The following is a 25,587-nucleotide window of genomic DNA, read 5'->3' on the forward strand; positions in this document are numbered from 1 at the left end:
CTCTTTCTCTCTTATGCTTCCCTTTGAGTAGAGGTCAGCGTGTTCCGTTTTCCATCTCACTCATCTAGAAGCATATTCTCCCGCGGGACACCTTCTCATCATCACCATCCTTCTTCACGCATGCTCATTCTCAAACTCGCGTTTTCTTCTCCCGAACTAGGTCTTTGATCTCCGTCTGCCTACCCCCATCGCTCAGGCTCCGAATCTCTCGGTCCCAAAGCACCGCAGGGGTTGGCCAAGCAGCCATTCAACCACTCAATCATTCAATCAACCTCTTACCTACCGAAGGGGTGAATTAATTGAGAATCATCGCCGTTTATCACCTACATCCGCCAACCATCCATCATCAATCAATTTAGTCGCGTCCCCACTCCCCGCGCTCCGTCCTCAACACGACACTGGACGGAACGGAATCTCCCTCAAGCCTTTCCAGCCAGCCACCCACCCGTAAATCCTCTCACACCCGTCTGTGTCTTTGCCTCTCGTCTTACCACACTTTGCCTCACCTGTACCACGCAACTTCCCACCTTACTTCTCTACTCCCTCCCAAAGCGCAGTCTTTCCAATAAAACGCCCGCCGCGTCCAAATTTTTATCACGGTAGCAACATTGCAAGTATACGGGGGGAAAACTTGTTGAGAACGTATACTTGCTCATTTCAGCACATTTCAAAAGTCCTTCTGCCCGGAAAAAAATAAATAAAAACTTCAAAGGAATTCACAGGCGTTTGACCTTGTCTTCTTTCTCTTTCTCTCTTTCTTTGTTGCCGTCTCACTTTTATTTGATTTTATTTCTTCCTCTCTTCCTCTTCTTTCAATTTTCTTAGCCTTCCCTTGTCAAAACCCCCCTTTGCTCCCTCAAGTCGCGCTCTGCTCTCGGCTGTTTTCTGCTGGGGAAAAAAACACGTACTACACAGTACCTTCTTCAGCACTTACAGTACCTCCAAACAGTCAGCTTCGGAGGATACCTTATTGCCACTCAATGCCCGGCGAGTAAGCTAAAAGGTAGCGAACGAGCCAATTCTGCGTGCCTGAGCCTGCGGCCGCTTCCGCACACACCCCCGGTCCAATCCCTCTCCTTCTGCTTTTCGTGTCTGGACTTTACTCTGGACCTTCCCACCCCCGACTTTCTTTCCACCCAACACACGCACACACCCTCATTTGGAACGCGTCGCACTTCGACTCTCCCGACCCGAGGAAGCACACCAGACATTGCAATTGTTAAAAATCGCGTCGAGACTGGCTTTCCTACCCCGATATGTCTCTTTTGCTAAGCGAAAGCGGCTTGTCCGCTGCCGCGACTGATTGCTCCTCCAATATCGCGTCCTCAACCTCAACTCCCCCTACCAGTGTTTCCGATATTGCAAGCCAGGCCTCGGACGGCCCCAAACTTGACGACGTGTCTGTCCTCCTCGAGACCGAAACGCATATTGAAGCCCAAATCGAAGCTCAAATCGAATTTCCCGCCGAGGCAACTACTACAACACCCGCCGATCCGACTCCCGAAACACCCTCAGGACCTCCGTCGTCAGCACCGCGCCCACGTCGTTCGTGCTCCGGAAATCAAACATATAACTTGTCTGAGCTAAGCGGCACGGCAAACCGTGGAAAGCGACGCGCCAAGGGTGACGATGTGGCCAGCCGCCGCAGAACAATTTCTGGCGACACACTCGTAAATGGCGAGTCTAATGCCGATGCTGTGGTACGGGTGGCTGGCAATCTCGTCCGCGATGGAATTGACGCGCTGGACCTTCAATGGTCCGTCGGCGAGATCAAGGCCCCGCGCGCGAAGAAGGCCAAGACAGAAACACCCCGGCTTACCCGCCATACGGCGCGTCTAACCAACACTCCGGTCGAGACGCTTGCAAACAAGGTCTCCAATCTCGGCAAGCGCAGCCGTAAGACTTTCGAGAAGAACATGTCCAAAATGTCCCGTGAGCTGCGCCGTCTCCAGGACACAAACGAGTTTGCTGGCATCGAAGAAAAACCCGTTATCAGAACTGTCTGGTCTAACGGAAAGTTGGTGATTGTGGACGAAAATGGTATCCCAATTCCACCCAAGAAGAAAGCCAAGCCCGAGGAGCCCAAGAAGGAACAAGTCGCTGCAGAGAAGCCCGCGGAGGTTGAGGCTCAACCCAAAAAGACGAAGCGCACCAAGAAATATCTTACTCGCGGACTGTACGCTGGCCAAGAAACTCCTGCCGACCTCACCAAAGGCCTCTCGACTGCTGAGCAGAAAAAGCTCTCCCAGACGCCCGAACTTCAAGGTTATGGTCGCCCCAACAAGGCACTTCCTCTACCCATGTTCAGCGGATTGCGGCTTCTTCTCAGTGGACGTGACTTCAAGCTGCCGTTCGACGTCTGCAACCCTTTGCCGCCTGGGCAACCGAAGCCTGATGAGTTTAGAAAGATGACAAAGAGTTAGACTTTTCAGCCAATGCCCCATTTACTTCTTTATGCTGACATGTTACAGACCGCTTCATCGGCGACTCGATCATTTACTGGAAGAAGACACCGCACTTTGTGGATCAGTCCAAGTGCGTTTGCAAACCCGAAGACGGCTGCGGCGAAGACTGCCAGAACAGAATTATGCTGTACGAGTGTGACGAGAAGAACTGCAACGTTGGCCGAGAGAATTGCACGAACCGCTCATTTGCCGATCTTCAGGAGAGAAAAGCAGGTGGTGGTAAGTACCGTGTTGGTGTCGAAGTTATCAAGACCGCGGACCGTGGCTACGGCATTCGTGCCAACCGTTGCTTCGAGGCGAACCAAATCATCATGGAGTACACGGGAGAAATTATCACCGACGAGGAGTGCACGCATCGTATGGAAACTAAGTACAAGGACAACAAGGTATGTCGATATACAATCACGTGCTATGGTCAGTAATGCTTACACACAGGATCAGTGCTATTATCTCATGAGCTTCGATCAGAACATGATCATTGATGCGACGACTGGTAGCATCGCTCGTTTTGTCAACCACTCATGTGCCCCCAACTGCCGAATGATCAAGTGGATCGTGTCAGGGCAACCCAGAATGGCGCTTTTTGCGGGAGATAAGCCCATCATGACGGGAGAAGAGCTTACGTACGACTACAACTTCAGCCCTTTCAGTGACGAGAATGTTCAGAAGTGTCTCTGTGGCGCCCCGAACTGTCGCGGAATTTTGGGACCCAAGCCGCAAGAGGTCAAGCAACCCAAGCCGCCCAAGTCGACTATCAAGGCAGTGGTGAAGAGTGCTGTCAAGGCCAGTAAGCGAAAGCTCGAGACGTTGGTTGGCGACGATGAGAACGGAAGCAGCCCTGCAAAGAAGCGCAAAATCAAGGCCGCCAAGGGAACCAGGCACTCGCTCTCCGCAGCTGCGAGTCTGAAGACCGTCAGCAAGGCTGCCGTCAAGGGGGCGGCCACGGTCAAGAGACGCGTATCCGCCATGGCAATCTTAAGCGGCAACACAAAGACCACTCCCTCGAAGGCATTAACGAAGGCGACTCCTGCTAAGACATCTACCAAGAAGTCTGCACCAAAGAAGTACACTGCACCCAGTCCTGCGCGTAAAGCTACGGCAGTCCGTAAGTCGGGCACTGGAAAGGTGCTAAAGACATACGGAAAGGGATCTCCTAAGAAGGTTTCCAGCCGGGCACCAAGCATGACTATTGTGGCAGCTACCACTGATGATGACGTAACGCCGGTGAAGAAGACGACTAGCAAAATTGCCACCAAGCTCCATAGAAGCCTTAGCAAGGCCTCTCGTAATGCACTGGAGGAGCTGTCTCGGGAATCGACAATCAGGCTTGTGAGCCCTGAGCTTGTTAGCCCCCAGGCCACTATCACTGCTCGGCACTGAAGGATGCGCCGGGCTTTAAGTGCAAGAGCGATGCCTATCGGTTTTACCGAATCTTGACGTCGACAAACGAGGGCGGTCCGGATATGTTTTTCTTTTTCTTTTTGGCGTTTACATGGTGTTTTCGGTCTCTCAACAGGCGAAACAGGGAATTGTATATTACGGCATGGGAAGGAACAGGGGACGACGTTGAAGTGCTGACGAAGGAAGAAAACGGAGGCGAAGGGCGTCGCTCCAGCTAAGGGGATTTCCTCAATCTTGCCGCATTCGTGTGACTGGGGTTTTTCTCGCCAGTGCTGGATCGTCCTTTTTTTTGCCTTTTATTATTTACTCCTCTTTATTATCGTCCTTTTTTTTCTTTTTCTTTTTTTTAGCTATCATCTTTCTGCGGCGGCAGCAGAGGCAGGTCTGGGCATATTTTTACTGCGTCATTTCCCATTGGTGGCAATGGTTTGTCACGGTTGTCGTTGTTGTCGCTCCGAATACACAAAGCACACGTTTAATGATGAAATTGGCTCCCTCGCACGCATCACGTGTTGGTGGCAGCGGGGTCTTTTTGCCCTTGATTGACTTTTACCACACATCGAGGCCAGGTATTTCTCACCGAAGTTAGTAAGACGGCAAGGCGGTAACCGCTAGGTGTTGCTGCCTGCTGAGGCGCGGAGACAGATTGATTGGGTTGGAGAAATTGTAACCATTGTATTGACCGAGAAAATGCAGTAGACAATATACCTCACTGATGTATCTTGCGGCGCAGGCTCGGTGGGGGGTTGAACACCGTATGGATCCAAAACGGGGTTAATCGTTTCTCCACCCAATTGCAAGTGCATGTCCGCCTGCCTTGATCACGTTTCTGAAACGATAGCAAAAGAGCTCTGGGCGATGTGGCTGTGATTTGTTCTGGAAGCCTGCCTTGTTGAGCATCAAAGTGGAAGAAGGGCACGTGGGCGTACATGTGATGTCGGACATTGGCAATGACCCAAAGATCGGTGCACTGCCTCGGAGGAAAGTGGGAGTGTGTCGTTTCCCCCCTCCCCCCCCCCTCAAGCAGCAGTAGCAAGCAAACTAGTAACTCACTCACTCAATGTGTAGAAAGCTTGGAGGTTTCGTTCGGGGATTGACGTTTATTCGAACTGTCATTGTGCTTGAGATCAAGTCGAGTATTAATGAGACACCACCAGCAAATGAGGTTGTTTGTGTTCTGTGGTAACATAGCGCCCATAGAGTATTCTTTTTGGGTTTGGACGGATGAAAAGAATAAGACATTTGAAGTGTTCGGAAAGCTTACCACTAGTGCTAATCAGTCCCCGCGATTCAACAAACGGGTCTTTTGGTTGGTTCAGCACTTGTCCACCACCCCACCTGGTCCGTGCATGTTGTTTTTTAATCTTTCCTTTTTCTCATTTTGGAGGAGGGGAGCGTTCCTTGATTGGGGAGGCCCGTGAACGACCTACTGCTGGGCGAATCAGAGTCACCAAAAACGACATTTCAACTTATCCCTTGTGAGAGGGGGGGCAGGGACCCCAGAACTCTAACTGCCGTCGGGCGCAATTGTGGGGCCAGGGTCTGCTGTCAGAGAAAGCATGACAACGTACTATGCAGCAGCGGGTAAGGGTTTTGGACGCAATGGCAGAGTCCTTTCTCCCAAGCTTTCGTTTGGCGCAGCTCACGTCCAGTCAAACCGGGGGGGAGGGAAGTGGAGGCGGACAGTTGAGAGGAACAGACTGTCGGGTTTGCTGGGTCACCAGTGGGGCTTCCACTGGTACACACCTATGTGATTCGCCAGAGCGTCCGTTACAATTAGCAAGGGTTGCTGCGGTACTTTTACAAGAATGGACCCGAGATTTCCCCGTTGAGCCTCATGAACCTCGGCCAATCAGCGCCTGTTGCCCCACTATCCATTGAACCTTAGCTTTTCCCTCTTCTCACTACTCACCTCTCTTACACAACTCGGTAAGCGGTCAGCGACAACGCAGAGGAAACAAAACACTCCTACCCGCTCCGCCGCACGAGCTCTAGCGCGTGGCGGGGTTGGAAGTGTATGTAAGGCGTCTAACGGGTGGAGTCCCTTTTTTTTTTCTTTCCTTCCTGCGCGTCTGCGCGTTTCTTTAGCTCTTGATGCTTGCTTCACCACGCGCGAAGTGGGGACCTTCCCGTTGCAAGCTCCAGTGTCTCCACCCCAAACACACCCGCACACACATACCATAGTACACATACTACACCTCACGACGTCACTCTGCCAGACTCTCACTGCTCCTGCAACTGGGCACACATTTGCCGCTCACAAAAGGGTCCTCACTGTCACAATTGTCACCAAAGTTGTAAGCTGTCCCGAGGGGAAAAGCCGCAAGGTGGGTTACAAAAAAAAATAAAGAATGAAGTTCCGTGTTTTGTGCTGTGCCTCGGCCAGTCCTATTCTATACGCTGTCTATTCCAAAGCCATCACAAATCCCAAAAACAAAGGCGTTACTCCTGAATCAGTTCATTCGTGACTGGGCAGTTCTGATGTTCCCGCCGCAGTGTGTCCGTTCGTTGCAAGTTCTGTTGCTTCGTGTGAGCGCCCCCTACGCCAGCGTAGAGAACTAGCAATGGCGATGGAGGTGGACAGTGGCAGTGTTGGATGCCACCTCTGATCGATGCTATCTTAATCAGGCCCCGGCCTGCCGCGCCAGAGGGCTGGCCGGGGCCATACAACTGTTGCTCCCCCTCGTCGATTAGAACAGGAAGGGAGTTATCCGGGGCAGGCATCTCCTCCTGATCTTTAGGTTCCGAGCTCGAAAAGAGGAGATTGCCCAGTGAAGATTTAGCGGGAGATTTCCATCTGAACTTGCTGAACATCGCAGTCGTGGCAGCGCCAGTGGTAGCAGGAAGGGCAAGCTTGGTCCGTCGAAGTGTTGTAAGGGCCGGTTCGGCAGTTGCTACAGTACCAAATCCAGGTTGTGGTCACGGCCGGCTTGTTGCGTCTGCTGCTACTGCCACCGTTGCCGCCACTACTGCTGCCGCCGGCGTACCCATGGGAAGAGGAGTGCTTGGAGGAAGAGTGCTTGGAGGAGGAGTGCTTTGAAGAAGACTTCTCATAAGAGCCCATGTTGAATGATGTTTAAGTTGTTAGCAAAGAAGAGATGAGATATGTTTGAGGTGTTGTCGAGTCGATATATGCTGTTTATTGATTGTGCCAGTTCGATGCTTAAATTTCAGACGAGCCAGCGCTCTTCTTTTAACATGTTGTGCAAACGGGTAGAAGAAGACCAAGATCTCAATCTTTCCTTGCTGCTCCTTCGCACGCATTGCCTTTCGGTGAACCAGTGGCTTCTACTGTTTTGTGATTTGAGGCTTGGAAAGGACCTCAGCACTGCCATGGTGGTGGTCCCTCGGTGTCCGGAATTACGCTACTTACAAAGCCCAACTGTGGGTTTTTTCTTGCGCAAAGGCGCGCTGCGGAATTTCCACAACATGATTTCCATTTCCAATCTTGGTATGAAAAAATAAAATAAACAATACTTTTAAGTTTTAATTTTGTTATTATCTAGGTGTTCTCTTAAGAATGTGAGGTTCTTTTTTTCTTCCCTTGTCTGGTGCGTGTGTGTTGTGCTGATGATGTTTTCGCAGTTTCTGTCATAGGGCGAGCAAGGAACCGGAAGGGCGGTGCTATTCCCGCCTCGGCCAGAGGACACTGGAACCCAAGCCAATGTCCGTCATCGTTCGCCCCGTCATCCAATGCTCGGCGTCGGTACTTTTCTTGAAATTTGGGGTTGTTTATTTTTTTTTTTTTTGTTCCTCATCTCCATAATTTCCGAGGTCCTTTCTTTGCACGTTTATCCGGGTGCGTGGCTGCGGTCTGCAAAGCAACCGCGAAACGCGGTTCCATGCATCTCACTCCCGAGGCGCCGGTATTTGTCCCACCCCTCCACCCGCACCTAATTCATCCCTCATAAAGGACCTTGCGTCACTTGGGAACCGCAATAACCAATTACGATGGATTAAGGCGTCAGGAACGAGGCGTGGTCCTTTCTTGTGTAATTTTATTTTTTCTTCCTTTCTTTTTGGGCTGCATCTTGTGTGCTTTGAAGTCATGTGAGTCAACGGCAACCCCTGCCAGAGCTTGAAGTGACCTCACACGATGGGGTTGACGCAACGTTGTCGACGGGCAGTCGGTCGTTACCTCCAACATCACATTTCTAATAATATTGGGAGTTTGTCAAATTATTCGTTACGCGTATTGTGAACGCCATGTGTTATGAATGAGCGACAGGGTTCATTCGCAAGGTGGTCCGTAGCTGGATGTACGTCACAAGGACGCCCACCTGCGCAGATGGTTTATGTAACTGCGAAACAAGGATCAATCAAGGAAACAGATTTGGGGTATCTTTTCAACGATTCTTCTCTCTCGTAGCTACTTCTAATTCTGAGATTCAGTGTAGCACTAGGCTGGTTTATTACAATTGATGACTTTATCACGATGTTTGACAGACGCAAGCCCAAGAGATGGCCAAAGAATATAGGTCTAAAGTATTTGATAAAAATCTATTCTAGAAAATCCTTATGAAAAGTCTATCTAAAATAGCCCGTACCCTCAGGGCTCTAATGACATAGGAAAGAACGTGTGAGAACTAGACAACGGTAGGCAGAAGACTGGCTCTTGCCTGCCCACCACAAGAAACTTTTGGCCGCAGTTAACCCCTCGCAGCCAAAAGAACGATCAAAGGAAAAAACAAGATGTGAAAGAGACCAAAGCTAGGTCTCGTCAGAGAAAACAGCCAAAACAACGAAAATCCTAAACCTAAACAAGCACATTCCCCCATCAGACGTGCGCACTCCGATCTAGAATGGCGATAGTTGATCTTTTCCGTTTCCCATTGACTCAATTGATACCCCAATTGCGTCCCGTTTATTTCCGCAATGGAGTTATTGCTTCGATTGGCAGGCACTTTTCCAGTGTTTACGAGAGGAAATCCGTTTTCGAAAGATTGCCGTCAGAAATTCGGTCGTTGCACAACAGCGCAATGCCCGGAAGACGAGAACGCAGCTGCTAGCTTACTTCCGCTTGGGCTTCTTCGCTGCAACCTCCTGCACGGAGCAGTATTCGCATCTGTAAGCGCCACAACTTGGGCAGCCCGGTGTTGAATAATAGTTCATACCAGCATCTCCGCATCGGCACTATCTTTCATTAGCGACTGTTCCGAAACTGGCGAACCTGGAGTACCTACGCAAGTCCAGACGTATGTAGAGGCCATCTTGGAAGGTATCAGAGAGTAAAGTGTTTATGACTTCTTGATTGCTATGGAGACTCTGAAGTAGAAAACGTAGAGATACAATCAGTGGAGTAGTTGGAGAAAGCTCTTAGAAGTAGGAGTGAAGGCGGTGGTGGTTGGCGAGCTCTCATGTCTACATCCAACTCATCAATGGTTTATATAAAATATCACGGCATCGAGACTTCTCGCGGCCCATTCACACAACTGCCCGGGTGAGACCAATGACGACCGCCAGGGTAAGGCAATGTAATTCCATCATTTTGGGATTCAAAGCCACGTTCAATGACCACTAGACACCGTTGCATAACATGCCTCAGACGGGCTTCCCGAAAATGTGAATAAGTCCTTTTTTGCAGTGGGTCCTGGTGTAAGTCGATGTCTTCGTAGCTGCTGCGGAAAGGCACCCTCGCCTACCCTGGGCTGGGACAACAAAACCTCAAAACAGACGAAACAAAACATCACACGCCCTATTTGGTCCTCAAGACTGCGCCCCTCATGCGAGACGTTTCTACGCGTCCATTGGCAAAGGATATTCCATAGCTGGGCCCTGCGCGTTTGCGCCTTGAGGCCCAGGGTTGTCGTGCGCGATGTGACGGTCCGCCTTAGGCAGATCTGAGTACCTCAACCCTGCAAACAAATTAGCGTTGAGGTAGTAGTATAGATAATCCAAAACGGAATGAGGGGCAGATGACTCTGCTCTCGCCGATAGTACGGAGGAGGGCGGTCGAATGAGAGGAGACACCATTCCAGGGCCCAGAGAAAAGGAAAGCGCCTAGCAAGTGAGGTCAGGGTGAGGCGTGGGGCCTGAGCTATGAGGCTCTGTGAGGTGGCGAAGAGAGTGACTGCCCAGAAGGGGTCTGGGCGAGTGATGTTATGAGGCTCTGCGGGTTTGGTCGGGATAGGGTAAACTCTGCTCAGTACTTTTGGTTGAAAACGCTTTTTGAACGTATTTTACCGCGGAGTAGTACCGCCTGAGTCCCGTCTCGTACTTTGCTCACACCGAGCCAGCAGGCAGCCGGGATCCACTTCGCCGGTAATTCAAGGCAGCGTGGGGGGCAGTACCTACTGTCAGTAGTGCTGCGTGGCAGCTTAACCCGGAAGTTCTCCGCGAGCCCAGTTGGGTCTGTTGTTATTTGACGAAGTGTCAAGGTTCGAGTCATACTGCTTTTGAAATCATATGTTTAACCATTCCGAGCTAGGCTGCTTGTCTCAACGTCCTCTCCGGGTATGCATTGCTAAGCTCTGTGAACTGGAGAAGAGGATTCAGATTGGAGCAGAGAGGCTGGTCCCTTAGATTGAAGAGTACAATGCGCCTCCTGTACACTAGGGGTGCTTTGTACGTAACCCATAGGCAGCAGCAACCCCAGATAAGAAAAATGAATCAGGCTCCGTTGCTCAACGTGGGATGGACTGTTAGTAATGCTGCATGCCCCAATGTAGTAATGGCGTAATCCTGCATCGCCGAAATCCCTTCCTTCATGCAGCCATCACGTGACGATTTTCACCGACCTCTTCACCATGTTTCCTCTCGGTCAGGCTCGGTCAAGGTCGAGCGATTCTGGTAGTTGTTGGCGTTGACTTGCTATCGAAAATTGATTGCTCCTACAATGCTTGACGGTTGGATAGTGTATTGCTACCGAGTGGTGATGCGAATGGCCCTAAACTAGGTTGTTATGTTGTGTCTGCTTTCCATTGGACGGGGAAAGGGGAAGTCGTGACCCGCTGGTGACCGGCGAATTTCGAAATGTAAGCTGTGATTGTACATAACTGTTGATTCTCTTGCTGATCCAAGAATGACATTAACTTGCGGAGGCTCGACTATTTGCGGATAGGACCATCGACCGAAACCGAAAGCCTTCCTCGTGTTGAACCCTCTTCGCATCGATTAGCAATTGTAATACGAGCTGGAAATTTCCCCTTCTCCGTTTGTCAGTCGTTTTCCTTTCGTTCGAGAAGTAGGTCGTCGGGATGAGGGGTGTGGAATAGTGAGATAAAGATGGGGGAGATGGAAACAATTATATAGTTGGTGATGCGGCTCTGCTTACCCATCACACACCATCTTTTTGTAAGCCTTAGACAAATGCTAGTTAGGATATACCCAGTACGTTAACCTGGTTAAGGGGCAACTTTCGTCAAAGCCTTGCAGGAATTTGAATGTTTTCTGCCTGAACCGACCATGAGGGGGGACCTATTGGGGCTGATCAGTCAACAGACTACCAGAAAGTGCATGACTTGGAACAGCAGCTGCCCAAAGTCGTCCCGCGTGTTGACTCAGCTGATGTATTGGAAGACATTGGTGTCGGTGGAGCTTGGGTTTGGTGTTGTTGACATGTGGCTGGAACTAACTGGACTTCCGGCCCCAAAAGCCTTATGGTAGAGCCGTGAAGTCTTGCTGGGGTAGGTTCAGCTACTCATGTACTTCATGTTCTCCCATGATCTCTCTTCCTTGTATAAAATGACCAACAAGGCGTGCCCGAAAGATATGTGACTCTTATAATGGCCTAGGTTACTTGAGAACGATGAGCGAGCACAGGGTTGATGATTCACAGCTAGAAGGCGATAAAATATTTAGCTGTTGGCCTGTAAATCCGTGCATTTGAAGAAGCTGGGGAAAGCCCCAACAAGTAGTTTGTGCAGAAGTGAACTAGAACAAGTCGGCTGGACCTGAGGCAAGCACACATTGCCTGCAGCCAAGCGTCTGTGGATGCTTCACGAGTGTCGGCTTAAGTTGTGTTCTGACATTTCTCGATGGTGTCTGCGGATGAACCCAAAGTGTTTATTTCAATAAGTGATCAAGTAGCTGCTGAAATTCTCGCCAGCCCTCGCGTAGTAAATCTCAGTCATTCGGTATCAGGGGCTGGTGTATTACTCCGAAGTCACCCATAATGGCTGCGAGCTGAACCCAAATGCAGTATTGACTCCGCAACAGCTGAAACATGCGCCACAATATGCTCTTCTTGGGGCATGACAGCTGGTGTTCGAAATAGTGGCAGCTGCAACAAACGTAACCATTGCGGCTCACAGCTACCCAAGGGAAGGTCGTTGCAAGGTAAGCCAGTGAGATGGCGCTATTGGCTCGGCAAAACTCATGACGGATTTTTATTGTCTGTTAGTTAGTGTTTCTACGGACGAAGATGGGGCGGATGTTTACCCAAACCTAGTACTAGGCTGTATGCCTGGAAAGGATAAATATCCACCTAGCCGATGAGGGATGGAGTAGGGGCACACAAAATTCTTTTAGAACGAGAAGGAAACTGGACACCAAGATGGCTTGCGTGATCATGTAAACGAGAACCCCCAGCAAACAGGAAAGCGCCTGTCCATTGCAAGTGTCGAGACGTGGGAGAAAGGTCCAGCGAGATAGTGAATATTAGCGGAGGGAACTTAGAGGTAATCTGATATCTGTCAGGGCAGGTGCACTGTATGTTGTAGGGCTGAAATGTTCCACTTTGGCAAAACAATGCATTCTTCTGCAGCGCTTCCTGCCGCACCCGCCCTGTAAGCCCTGTGGAAATTGGCGTCTCCATCCCTCTTGCCGAGACCCCTGTCGCCTAGACGCATTTTCGGCCGCCGTCCCGTCAGGTCACTCGGTCGACTCCAACTTCCAAGCGCCGACCTGTGGTGACGACACTTTAAATTCTGCGCATTGCCCGCTTCAACTGACGCGGCCCCTAAGCCCGTCGAATGCGCCGACCGACTTCCTTCTCGTACACTTTACTAGTCTCCGATTCCGACAACGACTCTCGATGCTTCGGCAATGATTGGGCGATCGCAATGTCGGCAGCCACCAGCACGAAATGTGCTTCGCGATGGGTGACGCGCATCATCCCCATCATAATAACCGGCACCAGTGGCTACGCTACTTACGTGATTGTCGCCTACCTGGGAGGTCAGCAACTCCCCAATCCCTGAAAGTATCCTTACGCTGATTGCACGTGTAGTCGACTACCTTTATAGGAACAGAGGCGAGGTTGGTACAGCTATCGCGACGATAACCATTTACCTCTTTTTCTACATTCTCACGATCGTGACCTACCTTCGAACCTTCCTGAAGATCAAAAAAGATCCTGGTCTAGTTCCTCTGGGCCCCCAGGCACAACTACCTGCGAGAGAATCGAGCCAAAGGCGGAAGCGAAGGAAGGAGGGAGACCTAGAGAGCCAGCCGTACTTCACCGGTCCTGACCAGAACCCGGACAGCCCCGGATTGGAAGAATTTTACAGCAGAGACGTATTTGTATGCGAGAGCGACGGACGGCCAAAGTGGTGCTCCGAATGTCGCAACTGGAAACCCGATCGTGCCCATCACTCCAGCGAAGTCGGGCGATGTGTGCGAAAGATGGACCACTATTGCCCTTGGGTCGGTGGTATGGTGTCAGAAACTTGTGGGTGAACGACGCTCTACAAGTTACGATCAAGTAAATGTTGTGCTAATTCGGTGTAGCGTTCAAATTCTTTGCTCAGTTTACCTTTTACTGCACTCTTTACTGCACTATTTCACTTGCGACGGCAGCTTACTGCCTCTCGAGACAATTGCGGGATGGCTCTATTGACGGCCGGACCATATCAGGCGTTGCCATTGCCGGCTTCTTTGGTTTGTTCACGTTTCTTATGACAGCAACATCCTGGCGTTTCATATTCCTCAACATAACCAACATCGATGCCCTTCGTAAGTCGTGGACGCATCAGCTAGCGCTCCGAGTCCCCAACAACACGGTTTCAGGAAGTGGATATGGGATAGTCACATATCCCCTGCCAAAGTACCCGCAAGGCGTCCCAACATCTTCGGACGGCACTGTCGATAGCACCTCTCCCCGAGACCGCCTCGCAACGAGAGTGTTTGCTGTTGTTTCAACCGAGCCGGACGAGAACCCCTGGGACCTTGGGTGGAGGAGAAACTGGACCTCAGTCATGGGGAACAGTTTGATTGATTGGCTCCTACCCATACGCGGATCGCCTTGCGCTATTCACGATAGCATGCACAGCGATTACGAGATGGGTCCAGTATTGCAGGCTCTGAGGGCGAGACATGGGCTAAGGGATCCTAATCAACCGTCAAATGAGGTCGAGATGCAGGAATTGAGGGTAAGTAGTCATTGATAGATATCGAAGATACCCAGTACGGCATAATTTGGTGTTAGTGGGCCGCTATTGGCAGTGTCAAGAGGGTTCAGCGTCTGTTTTTTCTGGTCTTCTTAGCCAAGGTCGCCTTTACGGTTAAATGATTTGTATAATACTTAATTCAGTACAAAATATGAGTCTGTACATTCCCCTTGAACGTTGTTGCGATGCCGTAGTTGGTGGATGCCTGTGAAACCGCTGTTGGGCCACTCGACGGCCTTTTGAGCCAATCACTAACCACAAGTACGCAGTCAACCGAGACCAAATCGTCTGCCGTCACCAGCAGAACAATTGCATTGCATATTGAGAGCATTTTAATGGATTACTTTAAGATGGTGAGTTTGTGGCGACTTCTCTACATGCGAATCTTGTCTTTGTCCGAACTGCTGATGCGGTTATCTTTCACTGGATGGTATAGAGTTATAAGCAATCTTGATGAAGCTCGTAAATGTTTTTTGGCTCCTTTGGTAATGTGCTATATTGTCTATAATTCAAACACTTGATCTACCTCGCCAGGAAGTCTCGCTAGTAAGGTCTGCTGTGTCTTGCGTAGTTGAGGAAGCCTATATTCTTGGTGTAGGAATAGGAGAAGGTAAATCCCCAAATTAAAGCATCTGTGATTGTAGAACTTCAACACTCCGAGTTAGGGATCTGAACAGTTCTCGCATCTCGCGTGGCCACAGCCGTTTGTACACTTCATGTTGCCCTTCTCATCCGTCCCACAAAGCTCACTGTTGTTGGTCTGGCTGCAGTCACAACATTTCCAAGACCCGTCTGGCATAGACTTGTTGCGATGCGGAGGCAGTTCCTCGGCTTCTGTATCAGTGTTGTTGCCGTTGTGAGACCTGTATCACCGTTAGAATCCTCTTAAGGTGGTAATAGATCCCCCATTTGTCTGACATGACGTTCGCTTGGGCGTGACATGCAAGTCAAGCTCTCGGCTGTGGGAGTTTTGACAAGAGACTGCAGTGACCCAAGTTTCTGAGAAAGCCGGATATATTTCACGATGAGGGTGTTTTAAATAAGCAAAAGTATGAAATATGATTTCATTCTACAAGCCCCATAGAGCCTGATAGCAGAGCTGATAGATCCAGCTATTCTTGTCTGAAACACCCACTTTATACACTCGTTATATACCTCAAGTTTTGAGAGTCGCAAACTTTACATGAGCCACTGCCATCATGAATCCATGGACTTGCTCCGAACGAATCTTTATGGAATAACAGACCCAATCCGGAAGCTCAACACCCGTCCAAGATTCAATGGGTGTACTGGATCTTGTGGCTGTCTCAGAGCCTATAGGTAGGACCGTCAAACTCCTCAAAGCCTGCCGTGGATATTTTGATTCAGGCATACTGGAAGCCGGCCGTTGACGAGCTCTTACTGGTGTAAAGACGAATCCAAAGGAAATGAGGGATCTGACACGGCTGACTAGATGTGTCCTCCACCTGACGCATATCGAAGCCACCGCGGGATGCCCGAATCCTGGTTGAGCAAAGAGCTAATCACGTTGAAGGAATTCACTCGCGGTGTTTGAAATGCGGAACACCCATCCCTGCCGGCCCGTAGACCGACTCGGAGTAGTCCAAGTTTGGAGGAGGCCCGAGGTAAATGACAGAAGTGCCGCTTCAGTGGCTTGTAGTTCGGGTGAGGCAACAACAGAAGGCAGCCAGAGACCCACAGCCTGTGGCATTCCAGAAGAGCGTTGGATGGTTTTGTTTGGTCAAATACCGGACGTCTTCTCGGTCTACCTCCGACAGCCTGTGACGACTCCCTCCCACCTAGCAAGCAACAATGACTCCATATCTAGGATCACGCGCGCTTGCTTATCCACCGCGATGATCGAAACCAAGGCACAACCAATCGGAGAGCATAGGCAATAAGGAGTTGAGACGTAGAAAATGAGCCGATATGATGAATCATTGATGAAGGTGATTTCACCCCAGACATGTGATGCTTCCATGGAAGAAAGCGTCCAATATTGGCTCACAGGGGAACTTTGTCAGTAAACAGATACTTTCTGAACCGGTCTCTTGGCGAGTATCGAGGCAACATTCCAGATGACCGGTTCGCCGCAAAGCCGGGGTTTCAGGCTGGTCAGTTGCCTTGTTGTGTCAACGAGGCTCGCCTGTAGGTGTAACGAATAATTGCATCATACTGCCGACATTTTTGCACTTTAAGAGCACGCTTTGCTTAGTGAATACTTGCAGGTCATGCAGTTTGAATCTTGACAGGTGGAACACATTTCATGCGGCCACAAAGAGACATATCCTGGTTTAGCTTTCTTAGTAGGTCGTTGCATTGAGAAGAAACTGATCTGTATCACCCATATGAAGATGCGTTACTAGCCCCGCCGTCGTGGTTGAATGCCAGCCTTTGCAGCATGCAGCCCTACAACATTGCACAGCGCATCTGGCATTGGTTGGACTTCGAGTATTCATGTCAGCGAGCAAATGGGCAAAAATAAAAATAAAATAATTACCTGGCCGTAGGCCTTGTTCGCGAAATATTACTCAATGAAAAGTCGTGGCAGTGTACTGGCCATGTGGTACGCTAATTAATTGTAAAAGGCTCTTGTTCGGGGATGCGGGCCTGTAACTTGCGGCTTGTAGCTTTGCCAATCGTGTCAGAGAAGGCCAACGGGCACAGTTGGGCGTGTTTTGGCGCCGGTTTGATTGCGTGTGTCCACTTTCTGCCTTTCAGAGGTGATCGGAATCATACCAGGAAGTGGTTGCACATGAGTAGGGCGTCTGAGGGAATCACAGTTTCTGTTTGTGAGTGAATCCGGCCAAAGTAGGATTGGGGTGCTGACAGAAGACTGATGGCTTCTTGGCATGGTATTTGGGGTCGTGTCCGTATGTGGTATCATCCCAAAGACTTCTGCCTGTATTTTGAAGGATCCGTGCCTTCATTTATGTGACTGAGGCAAGTCTCACGGCATCAAAGGTCCTGACGCCCATATTCCCAAGCACTGATTGTTGGTTGCACACTTTTTGTGAACAGCATCTACGTGTCTGATGCTAAGATTTACTGTAGGTCCTACTGAAACATTCAAACAGCCAGCCAGGGGGCAATTACCGTAGTTATTATACCGTGTGAGTGATGGGCGTGTGGTTGTGAAGAGAGCCCGCAGGATGGACCCCGACTTACACGCTCTACACTCAGCATCCTACATTACTGACATGACGGCTCTCATTGGAAAACGATATCTCAAGCCTCCGGTTTACGCACCACTGTTAGAGTAGCAAGACTACCCACGCGGACAACCCCTTCAAATTCCGTATAAAATCAGGCTGGGCAACGCGACGGATGTAAATCACCACACACTAACATCTGATGTAACATCTAGGCATAACATGGCCAATTAGCGTTTGGCAATTGGTCACATGTAAATGATCTAAGCAGACGAGGGATTAACAGATAAGATTTTTGGGTAAGTAACATTAAATACATCGTCTTTTTATTGTTCTCGGCTGTATCCGTAGCAATAACTTCATTCCAACCTCTCATTGTTGTTGCAACAGGCGCCAAAAGATCGGACAACGGCCCACACATGGTATATCTGCGCATCATCGGTGGTGAAAAGTGGGTCGCAAGTTGACACTAACAAGCGTGCGTGCGGCAAGTCAGGGTTATTGGAGATCAGTACCAGCAGGCGCGTCTAGGAGCGCGTTCGAGCCAACCAGCAAGCGCAGAGAAATATCTGTGCAACGGCCATCATCGACCAATTTACTTCCCACTGACAAAGCCACTCACTGAGACCTTGCATGTTGCGCAACAACAAGCCCGACAATACCCACCGTAATTCTGAACCAATGCTTGTTATACCAGACCGCCGCTGAACTTCGGCAACCCCGCCAACTCCCGTCTACTGCGACTCTCGAAACCATGTCGTCCTCGCAGCCATTTCGGGATTCTTCCCCTATTCCTGGCACGAGCAGGCGCAAATCTAACTTCACCTATCGGCATTTATCTCAACTGGCCGCTTATAACACATCTTGTCCATTACGGGTCATCGCTCACATTGATCTGGATGCCTTCTACGCGCAATGTGAAATGGTTCGTTTAGGTGTGCCAAAGGACCAGCCTCTAGCCGTCCAGCAATGGTCCGTAAAAACTTCATGCTGGTAAATTTCTTTGTGCCTAACGAATTTCCAGGCAAGGGCTTATCGCCGTTAACTACCCGGCACGTGAACATGGTATCGGTCGCCATTGTACACTGGCTGAAGCCAAGAAGAAGTGTCCCACTCTGATTGCCCAGCATGTGGCGACATGGCGAGAGGGCGAAGATAGATGGGCTTACCGTGATGATGCCGCCGCTCATATCCAGAGTGACAAGGTATCTCTCGATTCATATCGGTTGGAGTCTAGAAAGATTCTGGCTGTCATTAAAGAGAGTTTACCTCAAGAACTTCAAAAGGTCGAGAAAGCGAGTATCGATGAGGTTTTTCTGGACCTGTCTGCTCAGGTGCACTCCGTTTTGCTGGAGAGATTCCCAGAACTTGGTAACCCGCCCCCTTACGATGATCCGACAGAGAGTTTGCCGAGGCCTTCCGTGGTTGCGTTGGATTGGAAAGCAGACGCCCTCATCGACTTGAACGAGGAGGAAGAGTCTGTCGACCCGGATTGGGACGATGTGGCGATCCTCATTGGGTCTGAGATCGTACGGGGCGTGCGAAGCCAGATTCTAGAGAAGCTCCAATACACATGCTCTGGAGGCATTGCCAAGAACAAGCTCCTCAGCAAGTTGGGTTCTGGCCACAAGAAGCCCAACCAGCAGACTGTGATCCGGAACCGAGCTGTGGATCAGTTCCTATCCGACTTCAAGTTTACCAAGATTCGCAACCTCGGAGGAAAGCTTGGCGAGAACGTGGTGACAACTTTCAACACTGACGCTGTCAGTGAACTCCTTACCATTCCGTTAGACGAGATGAAAACAAAATTGGGACATGATACGGGAACCTGGGTTTACAATACCATTCGGGGCATCGACACAAGCGAAGTTAATTCTCGGACACAAATCAAGTCGATGCTTTCGGCGAAATCTTTCCGGCCCTACATCGACACCCCGGAACAGGCTTGCAGATGGCTTAGAATCTTTGTGGCAGACATTTTCGCCCGTTTGGTTGAAGAGGGAGTTTTGGAAAACAAACGGCGACCGAGAACGATAAACTTGCATCACCGTCACGCTGGCCAAACAAAATCACGCCAGGCCCCAATCCCACAGGGCAGAGCTCTTGACGAGCAGACACTCTTCGATCTGGCAAAGAACCTTCTGAATCAAATAATAGCAGAAGGCAGTGTTTGGCCCTGCGCCAACTTAAGTTTGAGCGTTGGAGGATTCGAAGACGGTGTCACGGGCAACAGGGGCATCGGCGCCTTTCTGCTCAAAGGCGATGAAGCCCAGGCTTTAAAGCAAGGTGGTCGCGAAGCAAGCCATCCGTTGCCAGTAGAGGACAAGCCGGCCAAACGCCGCCGGATGGAGGGGGGGTCAATCCATCGCTTCTTCACGCGGGATGTTTCCATTGACAACGAAGTGTCGCCCTTCAATGCAACCGCCGACAATGATGCCAAATTGCAGGATGAGGTCACGACTGGGGATCCCACAGCGGCTACTCTTACGATTGAGGGCCTGTGGGACCAAGGCCAAAATAGTAATCACCAGCGGCGAACCACACCCTTCGTATGCTCGCGTTGCAACACAGGCTTTGAAACGCCAGAAGAACACCAAAGCCACGAGGACTGGCATTTTGCCAAAGACCTTCAGGAGGAGGAACGTGGCAATACCGTATTTGCCAACCGCACCTCCGCCGTGCGCTCCGGGGCAAAGACATCAGGAGCATCAGCCAAGCGAGGAGGGGGTCGTGGAGGCAAACTCGAACAAGGACAGAGCAGGTTGAAGTTTGGATGAGCCCCGACAAAACACCATGGGCTCCAATACTACGGTGAAAAGTTTGTCGAGCGGGTCCTACCGCCTGATACCCGACCAGTATTGGCAACTTCGCGCCCTGGAGCGCACATTCAAGGGTCATCGCAGTACCACTAATCGAAGATCAAGTCCCCGATGAATCTGAAAGACTGATTCTTGTCAGGCGCTGAGTTCACATTCTGCCCACTATGGGAACGCCACCGAGAACGTCGGATGGTGGGATCCACAGACCAGGGACGATATTCAACCAGAATCAAGATCCGGTTGCCTTGCAAACCTAAGTCTGGGTATATGAACGAGGTAACTTGCTTATCTACGAGCTGATCCTACACAAAGGACATATTCATTAACCATAGAGATGGTTCTGGATTTGGGCTGGGTCGCATTTTACTAATATGACCTGGAAACTTGGCGGGCCACGACAGCCTGACAAGACAGGGACAAACATGTAATCGAAGGCGTCCGGAGGCGCAGGCGATACAATTGATGGATCCACGTGGAGGAAAGTTACCCGTCAGTGTCGTCATCCCAACTTCCGACTGCAGCCATCCGCGACATGATCGGATTCCCTTACTTGGGATAATGGGAGCAGAGTGTCAGGGACAATGCCCGGCGAGCCGCCATAGATATGATGGGGCCAGGTCGACAAATCGTGAATGATGAGAGGAGACAGATAGACATGACTACGCAGCATGAGTAGGAGCGTACGTCAGGGCTGAGAAGTGCATACCATGCCTCAAACTGAGGCTTCTTCCACGAGAATGCTAGATCTCCTGTTCACGTATCGTTTTGAATGCGTAGGGGTCATACCGTCACAGTCCCGATAGCGCCTGTCGATGATTGGCTAAGAGTTAGGCATCTTTGGGCTAATGTGGGTTGGGCCACAATTATTTTGGCGCAAAGCATTGATACCCAACGACGCCAACCACCGTTACCAAGTTACCAAGCTCCATTACCACAGCGGGCTGTCTGTCATTGATTCTACGAATTATCCACGCACACTTGGTTGCATGCGCACATGCGTCTTCGCCGACCGTGGTTCGTTTAGGATGGAAAGGGAGAATCAATCATAAGCGACTTACAGAGTGGATGCCTTTCAGTCCGGACAGAAGAAGTGAATGGCCGATTCGACGAAGGCCAACCACACGACGTTGATTACGCTGGTTGGGTTCGCAACGATGAGGATCGTTGGACTGAAGAGGCCGCTCGCACAGATTGCCTCAGCATTCATTAGAGGCGCAACTAACAAATCGCAGTCATTAGCAGCTGGTGTCTCAAAGTATCAGGTGGCAAAACAAGACAAGCCAGGGAAGGCCATCGTCATCATCCACTCCGCGACTGGTACAGATCTTGGTTCTAGTCAGTTGGGTGGGAAACTCAAGTCAGGTTCTACTTACTGCGTGTTGCGCTGTCGGACGGTTTGGAGTATTGCTATCAAAAAGGCTGGGATAGCCTAGCTTTTGAGGCACCAGGAACTGGGTCGGACAGGTTGATGAAGTTGGAAAGGGAGTGCGAGTAACCGGCATGGCTTTTCAGCCAGAAACCAAACTCTGAGCGTTTCCTCTCGCGCTTTCGAGGAAAGAGAAACCCATGCTCAACAGGGCCAATGTTTTGGGCAAGACGTTTCCATATTCAGGATTGCGATCTGCTCTCTCCCAGCAGCGGTCCAAGGTGGAACGAATACTCATGTTATATCATATCGTTTGGTACCACTCTCTGAATTCCGAGTGTAGGTTATAACCCCCAATCCGTCTTGGGGCAATGCGGAAGCGAATTGAGGAGAAGACTACCAAGACCAAATCGCGCATCTGCCCAAGGGCCACTGCGCTAGCAGTTAACCGTTCCAAGAACATCCCAGCGAGGACCTAAAACGAGATAGGCCGGTCCAGCCGGGGCTACTCACGAGCCACATCTTCCCCAAGCTTCCTCATCCCAAGCTGATGATTTTGTATTTCAGCCTCAGCAGCATGGAAAATTCTCATCTGAGAGTTTTCGGCACCAACGGTCTAGATCTCTGTAGAACCCTCAGATATCAGGGACCAGAGCAGACTTGATGATGCCCTGTCCTAGCAAAGGCACGAGCTGCGACACTTGAATCACTTCCAAGCGTCTAGACTACACCGCACGGCACGCGCATTGGAACGAATAGAGCTTGTTGACTTTGACTCTGTCTCTGAATCTCAGTCACTGGTTCCCTCGGCTCTTCCGCGCGCGCCCCACTTATCCACACACGTTGAATTGGGCATCAAATAGCCTCGCCACTTCAGATTGAAAGGGCGGAGGCAGTGACAAACAAAACATACCACTACAGAACGGGGGCCCCGTGCGATGAAACCGAAATAGCGATCCCATGAACAGTTCCTTTCGTTGGACTTCACCGCAGTTGATCACCGTTCCGTATTTTATTCTGGGAGAAAACGGACACGACTGCGTATTGCACATGTAGACTGGCTTTTTTGGGTCTTATGGAATGTTGAGCCCTACCAGGCACAGCAGGCCACCCACCTCCCCCTCGGTTGCCTCTGACTCGTCTTACGTACAGCGCCCACAACGGCAACCAACGGGGACCACCAGCCGCTGATCAGGCACCCTAACGCTCACACGCGAGGGTTTAGGAGAAACCTGAAAAAGGCCTGAACGATTACCTCATCTCACTTCAGCTTGGCAGACACCCAATTTTTGACCAAGCGGATTACGGTGGCGGCAGTTGAAAGACAGTTTTAACATCAGGTTGCTTCTTTGTGACTTTGTGGCGCATCTCTGCTGTTGAAAAATAAAATAGAAAATAACGCTCAGCGGCTTTGCTTCTAGTAACAGTCCGGTCGCCTTGCTCCTTGCAAACCTCATAAGGTCGGAAGAATACTTTGTCTATTCGGCATTTACGTTTACCGTTACTCCTCATCGTATGGTACCTATTATGTTGGCATTGGCGCGCGAGCTGGAAACCGCCAAACATGGTCAAGAGCGTAAGGACATAACATTGCTCACTCTGGGGAGAGATTATATTAGTGTGCGCGTTACATTCTCCAGGGTAGAGCCAGTACAAGTAGAGATACTCATGCCAGACGGAGGTACAAACAAGGTCCTCGGTATCCCTTTCAGGCTGCCCAACCTCCAGCTGCACCTCATCCCGTCTCCATCCACTCATAGCGGCCGCCACCCAGCTTCCCTGCTGCCGCCCAACCGCCCTCCGCCTCTTTTCTTTCGTGCTACTTAATTTTGGTCCTGGCCGGTCGTCTCTCACTGGCTCATTGTTGGTCATTTTTCCCACCAAAGCAAGACGCAGGCTAGGCGTAGGCAGGCTCTCATCGGTCAGCCAGGCCAGACTAGGCCACACCAAGGACGCACCACCACCCACCCCCTCCTCTCCTGGCCCAGGTCTAGGGAGGTACAGATAGAAGAGTGGTAGATTTTCCAAGTTGCCGGGGTTTTGCTGGAGCGCCAGGGAAAAGCCGCACGGGACTGTCAGCCAGCAACGTGGTACCAACAAGCCCTGTCTCTCTGATCAGTCCCGAGGCGACTATGGTCACCAACTACGGCCTTGTACCTTTTTTTTTTTGTTTTTTTTTTTTTTTTTTGGGTTGGGCCATAGAGAGCGGAGAGTGAGAGAGTAAGAGAGAGGCCAGACACGCACGCATACGACACAGATAGAGGGCCTCTGTCCTGTCCCGTGTACACGTCCTGTACTGTACATCCCCAACCGGACCTCTCGTTCTCTCCCGCCTCCCGTCTCCCCGTCTTGTCCGCCAGGAGCGAGGGGGTGCCGATGACCACTCACCATTCACCACTCACCACTTAGCACTGACGGATCACTGGCCACTGGTCCACGTAGGTGACTTGACGCTGGGTCCCGGTTTTTCGAGCAATCCCCACCCTCAAGGGAAAGAGCCAGACTCTGGCCTGTTCCTTTTCTTCTCCCACCACCCACTCCCTGCCCGCTTTTGCGCTTTCGTCTTTCTCTTTTTCTTTCCGCCATCTCGCCGACAAATTCCCATTTCTTGCTGTTCCCCCCTCCTCCTTTTATTCCCTCTTCTCGTTCCCTTCTGTTTACCTGTCGCCCTCGTCCACGTCCCCGTTCAACCCTTTTCGACTCTCCTCAACTATGTCGGCAAGAACATCGCGTGGTGCCCCTCCTTCGGGCAGCTCTTCTGCCGCACCCCCCACCAGCGGTCGCTCCAACGAGTACTTCGTCCCGAGAGATGGCATTGATCGCGAGGTCATCACCGCCGATATCTGCCGCTACCTCGGAAACGATGCTTTGGTGCGACCTGGACACTATGAGGTATGCGTCCTATCAGTTCAACCCGGCCGGCAGACGGTCATGACCGTGTGCCCCCGTAAGCAATAGTAATTCTGACTTGGTCCCTCTCTATAGAACCCTCAGACAGGCCAGGTCGTTCAAGGCTACTACATTACCGCGTACCGAAACCTGACAACAGTGAGTCCCTTGGATCGCCAGTCTTCTACGTCTCCCATGCTGATACAACGGCCCCAGGCTATGATTGATGACTTGAAGGCCGACTCTGCCCGGTGGGAGGCAGAGAGGCGGCAGCAAGCCGCCCGGAACACCCAAGGAGGTACATTTGCCTCGAGAGATGCGGCGGCTCCCTCTTTGTCGAGACGATCTAACTCCCCTACAGCAGGGTACCGCCAGTCGGAGACTCATTCCGCGCGCCAACATTATGGCCCTACGGACCCCGCTGGCTACCCGGACGTAGGACGTGATTCCTATGACAACACCCCCAGATACCCAGGATCCCAAGCTCCAGGATACTCAGGAAACTCCTCGCAGAGCTACCCCGGAGCGGCGGCGGCTGCTTCTGGGTACGCCCAGCAGACTCCTTCTGCTTATCCCTCAAATGCCGGGTATTCCTATCCCGCAGGCTCTGCTTACAGCCAGCCGGACCCTAGAGACGCCAGGTACTCCGGAACACCGAGCCATCCTGGAGGATATGGTCAAGAGCCCCCTTACACGGCCGTCAACACGAACTTGGCTGCTTCTTCGCGTAGCCCTGACTACTACGGCTCCTCTGGAACGGCCGGACGGATCCCTACCACCATGGCAACCCAGCAGGGACAGGCTTACATCCAATCTGGATCTCAAGGTCAAGCAGGCTACCCTTCTAACTACTACCCGTCCTCATCCGCAGCGCCCTACGGATCCGCGTCGGTGTCTCAAGATCCATTGTACGGACGCGGTGCGTATAAACTCTCTTAAACCCCCCATCCTCTCCGACATCTTCTGATTATGTAGCGTCTCCAGCAGGTGGTTCAACTCACCCTTCTTACCCTCCGCAAGGCCAAGGATCACAGTATGATACAACCCCCACCCCTCGCACTTCCGCTACCCCTTCGAATTCCAATGCTCAGATGGGAAACAGTGGATCGTCCTCCTCGCACCGCCGCAGTGAAAGGGATTCCGATAGGCATCACCAGTCCGAACGCC

At 51.0% G+C, this 25,587-nt stretch overlaps 6 protein-coding genes across 6 annotated transcripts; 4 read left to right on the forward strand and 2 right to left on the reverse strand.

Annotated features, from left to right (window-relative positions):
- Positions 1-1,256: 1,256 nt before the first annotated feature.
- On the forward strand, positions 1,257-3,845 carry CTRU02_207633 (histone-lysine n-methyltransferase; the record flags this gene model as incomplete). Its single annotated transcript, XM_070204928.1, has 3 exons — positions 1,257-2,418; positions 2,472-2,851; positions 2,901-3,845. The coding sequence occupies 3 exons, from the start codon at positions 1,257-1,259 to the stop codon at positions 3,843-3,845; spliced, it is 2,487 nt and encodes an 828-aa protein (XP_070061461.1).
- Positions 3,846-6,645: 2,800 nt separating this feature from the next.
- On the reverse strand, positions 6,646-6,930 carry CTRU02_207634 (uncharacterized protein; the record flags this gene model as incomplete). The annotated part of the gene is made up of 1 exon (XM_070204929.1): positions 6,646-6,930. One exon carries the CDS (start codon positions 6,928-6,930, stop codon positions 6,646-6,648), a length of 285 nt encoding a protein of 94 aa, XP_070061462.1.
- A 5,848-nt stretch (positions 6,931-12,778) lies between these two features.
- On the forward strand, positions 12,779-14,316 carry CTRU02_207635 (palmitoyltransferase pfa5; the record flags this gene model as incomplete). Its single annotated transcript, XM_036727504.2, has 4 exons — positions 12,779-12,983; positions 13,036-13,476; positions 13,536-14,176; positions 14,233-14,316. The coding sequence occupies 4 exons, from the start codon at positions 12,779-12,781 to the stop codon at positions 14,314-14,316; spliced, it is 1,371 nt and encodes a 456-aa protein (XP_036580870.2).
- Positions 14,317-14,855: 539 nt separating this feature from the next.
- Positions 14,856-14,993, reverse strand: CTRU02_207636 (uncharacterized protein; the record flags this gene model as incomplete). Its single annotated transcript, XM_036727503.1, has 1 exon — positions 14,856-14,993. The coding sequence occupies one exon, from the start codon at positions 14,991-14,993 to the stop codon at positions 14,856-14,858; it is 138 nt and encodes a 45-aa protein (XP_036580869.1).
- Positions 14,994-18,100: 3,107 nt separating this feature from the next.
- CTRU02_207637 (sister chromatid cohesion protein eso1) lies at positions 18,101-20,123 on the forward strand (the record flags this gene model as incomplete). The annotated part of the gene is made up of 2 exons (XM_036727502.1): positions 18,101-18,318; positions 18,371-20,123. 2 exons carry the CDS (start codon positions 18,101-18,103, stop codon positions 20,121-20,123), a joined length of 1,971 nt encoding a protein of 656 aa, XP_036580868.1.
- A 4,120-nt stretch (positions 20,124-24,243) lies between these two features.
- Positions 24,244-25,359, forward strand: CTRU02_207638 (transcription factor; the record flags this gene model as incomplete). The annotated part of the gene is made up of 4 exons (XM_070204930.1): positions 24,244-24,423; positions 24,517-24,579; positions 24,637-24,718; positions 24,782-25,359. The coding sequence occupies 4 exons, from the start codon at positions 24,244-24,246 to the stop codon at positions 25,357-25,359; spliced, it is 903 nt and encodes a 300-aa protein (XP_070061463.1).
- Between the last annotated feature and the right edge of the window lie 228 nt (positions 25,360-25,587).

The sequence above is a fragment of the Colletotrichum truncatum genome, assembly GCF_014235925.2.
Source record: "Colletotrichum truncatum strain CMES1059 chromosome Unknown Contig_0004, whole genome shotgun sequence".
Lineage (NCBI taxonomy): Eukaryota > Fungi > Ascomycota > Sordariomycetes > Glomerellales > Glomerellaceae > Colletotrichum > Colletotrichum truncatum.